The sequence below is a fragment of the Chelmon rostratus genome, chromosome 14, assembly GCF_017976325.1.
Source record: "Chelmon rostratus isolate fCheRos1 chromosome 14, fCheRos1.pri, whole genome shotgun sequence".
Taxonomy (NCBI): domain Eukaryota; kingdom Metazoa; phylum Chordata; class Actinopteri; order Chaetodontiformes; family Chaetodontidae; genus Chelmon; species Chelmon rostratus.
Genome location: NC_055671.1, coordinates 22,664,555 through 22,672,827, shown reverse-complemented (window position 1 = coordinate 22,672,827; position 8,273 = coordinate 22,664,555). Strand labels below are relative to the sequence as shown.

The following is an 8,273-nucleotide window of genomic DNA, read 5'->3' as shown; positions in this document are numbered from 1 at the left end:
TAGCAAAGTAACATTTAACAAATCAGGTCAGTTTGTGTGTGTCTGTGCTTCGGTGACGCACGCTGACACACACACACACACACACACACACACACACTCTCACACACACACATACACACATGCTTAAAAACATGTACATGCACACACACACACACACACCTGATGCAGTGTGTGTTGTTTTTATCAGCTTTGAATCCTTCCTTCCGAGAGGAGCCATGCACTGTTGCATTTTTACATTAAATCTGATTTTGTACCTGAAGTGCTGATAAGTTTAGTAGAAGCGATCAAAGTCATTTTTAACCTCAAAGTCGTGCTGCTCTTTTTCTAACCTTTTTTTTTTTTTTTGGAGTATGCATGGTCTCATCTGACTTGGTGACACCAACATCCTCTTCTTCCTTCCCTCCATCCAACCTCTCTCCTTTCTCTTTCCTCCCAGCATCCCTCGCTCCTCATCAGCTGTCCATCTGCCAAACACCACAACTCCACTCATCCTGTCCCCTCACTTCCCTCCCTCCCACGCTCCATTCTTCTCCGGCCCATTAAGAGCTATCATGAAGCTAATTGCCTGTTTGATCAACTCTCTGTGGACCAGGAACTGGAGGCTTTTAGCCCTCTGAGTGTACGCAGAGAGACGGATGAGGCAGGAGGGATATATGGGTGTATGGGGAAAAATATGCCTCTTGTCAGCTGGCTTTTGTTGGTTGGGTTTGGTTGTGATTTGTATAACTTTTGTGCTTTGGTAATTTCAAAAGAAAGAATGAGTACAGGATTCTCTAAATTTAATTTTTCTGTCATTTGCTTGAATATGTTAATTTCCTGTCCTATGAGCAACACATGATGAGTGCTGAGGCAGAGGGCGTCCAGTAACGAGGCCTCATCAAGCTCATGAACGTCTGTTCTCAGAGCATCTTCGGTGCCTGAGCTTCTGGAAAGGGGTGGGCTTAACCCTCACAGACTTAATGGATTTTTAAAGGTCATTAAAGCTTAGCTCTACCTTTTTTAAAAGGTCCTTATCATGTTTTTTTTTTTTTTTTTTTCCAAATAATGCACATTACCAGGAGCAGCAAACTGATTTTTATTAGATCTAAGGGGTAGGCCAGAAGACTTCTAAGGCACTAACACCCAAGATTTAGGAGCTAGTTTTTAATGTGAAAAACCTTGGAGAATGAACTATAGCCGTGTTTCTATCAAGGTGCTTTTATGCAAATTTTAAATGTTGCATTCGAAAAGCTTGATGGAAACGATGAAATTCGAAAAAACTTCCTCAATTTGACTGGTATTCTTTTCTCCCATCGTAACCCGTCTTAACATACTCAGCTGCTGTAGCTTTGTTCAACCTGGTTGGTCAAAATGCAAACATCATTACTTCCGTGGCTGCAGGATTGATGTCTTCGTTGTGAACTGAGGAGCTAAAGCTGTTGTTTTTCCACTGTAAGTCATTCTGGATGAGGGTACTAACTGACTGAGATACAAAGATGGTTCAGAGAAGAGGAGAGCATTTGATCGGAGGATGGAACGAGAGTTGGTAAGTGGTAGAGGAGGAGGAGAGACGGCTGGAGGTGGGGGCAGCGAAGGAGGTCGGTCAGAGGAGGGAGGTTGGCGACAGACTGACTTCGGGAGGAAACCCGACCAGACCCTCAGAGCTCCACTGAAGCAACACTGCTAAAAATAAGACAAGGGAGGCTTCTTCTGCTGACAAAACAACATACACACAGGCTCTACATACACAGGTTGTACAGTGGGAGGACACACACACACACACACACACACACACACACACACACACACACACACACGCACGCACACACACGCTGCCTAGTCACAATGGATGCACCCTCCCTCCGGTTAAATAATCCCCCATTCAGCTATAGGCTGCTGGGGAAAACATTGTCCGTCTACCTCACAGTGCTTTTCCTTTACAAATGAGCTTAATAGAATTGAAATTCACTCAGTTTGTACAGTGCATGGTCCCTTTTTGGTGTCAAACTGTTGTTACAGGTATGTTACAAGTGTCTTTGTTCTCACTTTATGCCTTGGTGCTTTGCTCAGAGTCCCAGTCTGATATTCACCGCAGCACAATGCTTGTTTCTTCATGCTTTCTTCTCCAACCTCTTGTGGAGTTTTCTGATGTCTTTGCGGTCAAAGTCCTCTATCTCCCACGCTTCTCTTGACTCTCTCTTTCTAGAGACCAGAAACTCTGTTGGCATTGACCATACACACTGCCACAGGCGTCTTTCCTTCCTGATTTGGTCCATTGCCCATCTCTGTGCTCTGTGCGTTCTCTTTGCAAAGGGTTAGGAGGAAGGAAGTTCAACAATAAATAAATAGATTTTAACACGTCCAACTTACACCACAGAGTGCGCAGAGAGGTGATTTCTGTCTTGACGTCTTGGTTAAGGTTGAAGGGCAGTCCAGCAAAGCACGACAGCTTCATCTTCTTCAGGACAAGGTTTTGTTTTTAGGCATGAAGTCTCCAACATGAACAGGCACAGTAAAGCTTTGGTCCCTCCTGAGCTGGAGAAGAAGTAAATTCAAGGTACATCAGGTGAACAACACTTCACGGTGGGTTGGTAGGTTGGTTGGCTTGTCGTATGTAGGTAGGTGGGTCACAATGGCATTGTCTTCACAATGTCAGCTGTGGCACCGATGGCGACAGCGTTGCTTTGGCGACGGCTGAGGGGAGATGGATTTACCTGGCCCCCGTTCAGGCCTGTCATAACGGCTTCTCCAGCGCCTTGCTACGGAGCGAGGGGTGACCAGGGTTAGGGTTGGAGGCGGAAATCTTGCGGCACACAGTGTTGGTGTTGCTGCACCTGCAGCCGGGGCGTGTGGCACGGTCGTGGGCACACTGGCACAGGGCAAGGCACAGCCTGGCAGGGGGGTAGCAGCAGAGGCAGGGCAGGCAGAGCGCGAGCAGCCCCATGGTGCCCCAGCGGGCACAGGCGTGGGCTGGAGCGCAGGAGCACGGCCGGTCGGCACAGTTATCCTCGTCATCCTGGGCGGAGCAGTGGTAGAACAGACCTTTAACGCAGCACAAGCAGGTGCCGTACTCCACCGCGCTTTCGGCGGAGCACAGGCAGCGCTGTCCGCAGGCCCAACAGGAAGGAAGGCGGCGGGGAGCGCAGCACTCTTGGCACTTACAGCGACCACACCGCTCGCAGATGAACAGATGAAGGCCCAACTCAGCCTCGTCCTCTGTCAGGCCTTTACCCAAAGAAGCATCAGGCTTGAGTTCTCCTTTCGGCTGAGAGCGGACCACCGAACCAAGGCCAGAGTGAGATGGCGTCAATCCTGCCAGTAGCCGCTGGTCTGAGGTGGCACTGGTCCGAGACATGGAAGAGCTTATAGTACTGGAACGGCTCAGGTGGGACAGGTGAGCGTGCTGCTGCTGACTTTGGCTGCGGGGCAGGGCCGAGTGGAAAGAAGGCTGGGGGTGGTGGGGGTATACTCCATGAGGGTAACGGTCATCATGGGCAAAGAAAAATCCGGACTGAGATGCCGGTTCCAGTGCCACGGGCCTGTCCACATAGTCATTGTTGGCCCGGATGGCGCGTATCTGGTCGAGCGACAGCACTGGGACCTGCTGGAGGTCCAGCCCGTCCAGCTCCACCCTGAATGAATGAGCAGGGTCCATCCTGGTGAGCCAGGCTGGGTGGCACCAGGGCTGCAGGCCGGGGCTGGGGCAAGGTGCTCCCAACTCTCACGGCACATCAGATAAACCTACAAACACACAGAGAAAGGAAGCGGTAGTGGTTAGTGATGTTGACCTGATAGCTTCCCATAAACAAACAGTCCAAATCACAACAATATTCAATACAATACAAACAATATGAAACACAGGAAAGCAAGAAATTTGAGAAGTTGGATCCAGTTAATGTTAATTAATCAGCTATCAAATTGTTAATCCTCTGTCAATCAATCAACTAGTCATTTCAACGCTGAGTGAATGATCAGTCTCACCTAAAGTACTCTTGCTGTCTTGTATTTTAAAATTATAAGACGGAACATTTTCATATAAAGGCATGTGCATTTACATGGTCTTTAATTTCTCTGATCCTAATGATGTGAGAACAATCCAGGCTATATTCTGTGTCTAAGTCAAACTGCATTAGCATTAGCATAGCATGTGTGTGTTTGACTGACAAATGAGCTCTGAGAACACTGAACGCAAAGAGTTTTACAACTCAGACAAGTGGAAATATAAATAAAAACCGGAGCCTCTGACAAACAGTCATTGAGTCATTGATTTGTGTCAACAGCTTTTCTTATGGCATTAGAGTAAAGGTTATTTTGTGTTACAGAGCGAGAAAACCCTGCTGCTTTCAGAGACAAACTAAATGAAGACACTAAAGAGCAACAGAAATCACATAATTATTTAAAAGCGAAGAAATGAAGAATTTGTCTGGGTTGTGGCAGAAAGGGGGCACCACGTCACGTGTAGCAAACAGTAGCCTGCATACTACATATTATATCTGACCCAAATATTTAAGCTTCACTTGATCAAAGATTTTGGCCACACAGACTCCACACAACCATAAGCCATGTCATCATGACCGCTGAGGTTTTCCAGTGCTCAGGCTAACGCTATTATTAGCCTGCCAGAGCCAGAGAGATACGACCGTGAGGTCCACACTGTAATTTAGCATCTGTTGGGCACAGCTGCTGCTGCCACGGCGGAAACCCACCTGCAGACAGAAACTGGCAGCATCAGCAAGCTAGAGTTCAGAAAGCTGTAGAGGAACTGGTTTCATTCCAAAATGAATTCCTAAATCAACAGACTGGTTTCCTGTTGAAGGACTAGAGTTCACCTGCTGGGCTTTGTGAGACCACTCGAGTGCATGGATCAGTACTGTTCTGCAAAACCTCTTGAAAAGATGACTTTTTTTTAGAAAAGCAGTTGATAAATATAAAGTATGCTGAGTTTTGGTCTGAGGTTCTAACCGAACAGCAGCCACAGCTAAATGCTGAAGCCAGTATGGAGATCCCTTTAAGACATGATTTCTATCAATATCTGCATATAAAAAATGTAAAAATCAGCTCTCTTGTGTGGAGTATCAGGATGTTGTTTCTTGAAAGATGAGGGTTTTTTTTTAATATTTGTAAATGTTTAAAAACTGACACACTGATATCTGAAACATTATTTGTTGATCCTTTTTAAGAGAGATTTGTTTTGTTTACATGCAAATTTAACTTAAAATATTTTCATACGTTTGCTCTCTGATATGAGAAAACGTCGAGTGCATTGTCTACTCACTGTAATGTTCGGTAAGACTGCAACTAAGGACTTAAAAGGTAGAAATTAATTTGCTTATGCATGCAGTAAATGCATGAGGAGGAAAGACTAAATTAAATAAAAGCTCCAAGTGTAGTTGAGTATGCAGCTGATTCGATTCCCAGCTCAGACATCAGATGAGCCCTGAAGGAAAGCTTGATATCTGCAGCTCACTTTGGTAAGAAATGTGTTCATTGTTCATGAAGACGGTAGAAACCCTCCCCAACCAACATGCACAAATACTGTACACTCACTAACACACACACACACACACACACACACACACACACACGCTCGGCTATACATTCACAAAAAAACTGCAGTCTTGCCAAGTGGCCAAGGGGGAGAGATAGCTGGCTCGCTGCTCACATGGTGCCAGTCCTCCCAGAGAGTAATGAGGCCAAATGGAAATGCAGTTAAAGCAGCACAGATCATGAGATTAGATGGAGGTAAGAAGGAGCAGCAGCAAATAACCGTGTCAGGCCACGCCCACGTGATTACAGGTGTTGTTTATGTATGAGTGATTCATCTGACCGGCTTAACTTTTCTCAGATCCTTTTCTGAGTTTAATTTTTCCCCTTCATTGTTTTTAGGAAACTGGTGTTAATCTGATAACAGAGTGACCGATCGGTTGATCAACTTTCTGCTGACACAGGTTTGAGATGGAAAACTTAGAAACATGTTGTAAAAAAAGAAACAGCTTTATGTACAGCACCTGTGCAGGTTTGCAAATGTGCAGCCCAGAGAGGTATTCTCCAGCCCCTACTCCTCCATCACACAGGATGTTATATATATTGCAATAACAATATTTTATTTAGAAATGAACATTGAGAACAACTGAGAACTAAGTTTTAAGAAAGTATTTATTAGTAAAGCAGAACATTTAAAGTAATAAACTGTATTTTAGATTGCATTCTATCTTATATTAGTTTGCATGTACTCAGTTCCCAGTCTTAGCCAGACCCAGAAGCAGGTGTTATGTACTATTTATTGTTATCTACAGGCAACAACTGTCATGTCATGCAAATATGCAAAGTCACCTCTGAAATAATCAAACTGATGTTTACTTCAGTCAGCAAGGGCTGTTGCTACTGCAGTGATTATTTGTTCTGCATGTTATGCAAGTTGCTGTTAATCATTTTTTCTTGATTCTATAAAGCACCAAAAAAATTGATGAAGGATGCTACAATGTCCCAGAGAACAAGTTCAAATTGGTTATTTTGTCTTATTAATGGTCCCAAAACCCAAATATATTCAGTTTGCAGCAAGCGTTCACACATAAAATAAGATCAACATTTTTTTTTTAATTTGATCAGAATAATTACTTTTTTGGCCACAGAATTGTGTAAAATGTGTCGTATCGTCTCCATATGATCTCACTGAAGGCTGATTAATGAGCACATTGTTTTATTACCCTGTTATGCACAACTAAACAGTTAAATACAAAAAGTAGAAGGAAGACAAGTGGCCTCGGGAAAATGCAGTGCAAAAGCAATAAGAGAGGAGATGGAGGATGTGGATGAAACCCAAGAATGGCGATCCATCACGGGGAGGGAGGGAGAGGTGATTAGCAAGCGGGGCTGTAAAAACAAATAAAGCAAAAAACTCTTCCTGTCCGCCAGGCTTTCCGAGGAGAGTCTCGTGAACATATTGTGGCAGCCTGAGCATAAAGGTGCTCTACCCTCCAGCATCTGTCTGTGTCTATCACTTCCAGAGGTCCAGCCATAAAGGAGCAGATAAGAAGGCCCAGGTTTGTTGATGAGGATGCATTTTCAAATTAGTCAGAGGAGAGAGGAGAAGTCCTGGTGAGTAATCTCATCAGGCGGAGCGGTGGCCGCGGCTCGCTCGTACTCTGCCGGCCTATCAGCCCATCTAATTGTTAAAAAGAAGAGGCCTGCCGTACATTTCCATGACCTCATATTTACTGGCCGGTTGAGCTGACCACTGCCAAAACCCCCCCAGTGCGGCACAAATAGTGCAAGTCATGTCAGAAAGTTAGATTGTAGCACCTGGAATGGAAAAATGTAGTTCAACTTCCAAGTGAAGCTAAACAAACTGGTGCTGAAACACTTAGTCAGTTACTTCATTAGTTCATCATCAATTGTCAATCAGCTGGTTTGGAATATTATGCAGCCAAAAAACAAACGTCCATCCAAACTTCTTTCACTGTAAAGCACACCTGAGCAGATAAACAGGTTCGCTGAGACCTCCACGATCTGATGGAGATGGTGCTGGTCTTGTGCACGTGATTGAGGACATACGTGTGCACGTGGGTGCACACTATATACATCTCTACAAATAGTATCACTATTCCACTGATCAACAGGTGGCGGTAATGTGTCAAGATACGCTGCAGTGCGCCTGCAAGGACGAGGAAGAAGACTGCATGCTAATAAACACGGATGCTGGAGATGGTTTTGAGTGCTGCGCCAGGTGTTTTAATGTCTGTGGACAGATTTTGTCAGGTGCACACCTGTACAGATTTTGACACTGTACAGGTGTGCAGCTGAGAACTAAATGAAGGCCGAGTTTCAAGATGAATGACTTCATGAGTATTCATGTAATAATGTAGTGAACTGAATCACCCATAGTCAAATGCAGTTGATACTGATTTAGTTAGACTTCTAAAAGTATTTAGTTCATGCTATCAGCCATAAGGAACAGTATTTTTATCTGCAAATACATTTTTACTCAAAAAAAAAAACAAACAAAACACATCAGTCTTGCTGCTCCATGGTCAAGTTTTTTAGGTTTTGTTTTCCTTACTTATTTGCAAAAGCACACTTCATAAAACACTACTTTTTCATCACATAATTTTAGCAAAATATGACAAAACTTTTATTGTGTAGGATGCATTCTTCATCATTGATGTTCCCACAAACACGAAGGTGATGCAGGGGAAACTTTAGGAGAAGCAGGTTTATGGTTTAAACTGAACCAACATGGCCGGCAGCACACGACTGTTTTATTTAGTAGACAATCCATCTGGCTCAGAGGAGGG

General features: G+C 44.4%; 1 protein-coding gene across 1 annotated transcript; it reads right to left on the bottom strand.

Moving 5' to 3' along the window:
- Window positions 1-590: 590 nt before the first annotated feature.
- Window positions 591-3,634, bottom strand: LOC121617551 (protein sprouty homolog 3). The gene has a single exon (XM_041952744.1). The coding sequence runs from the start codon at window positions 3,632-3,634 to the stop codon at window positions 2,714-2,716; it is 921 nt and encodes a 306-aa protein (XP_041808678.1). The 3' UTR covers window positions 591-2,713.
- Between the last annotated feature and the right edge of the window lie 4,639 nt (window positions 3,635-8,273).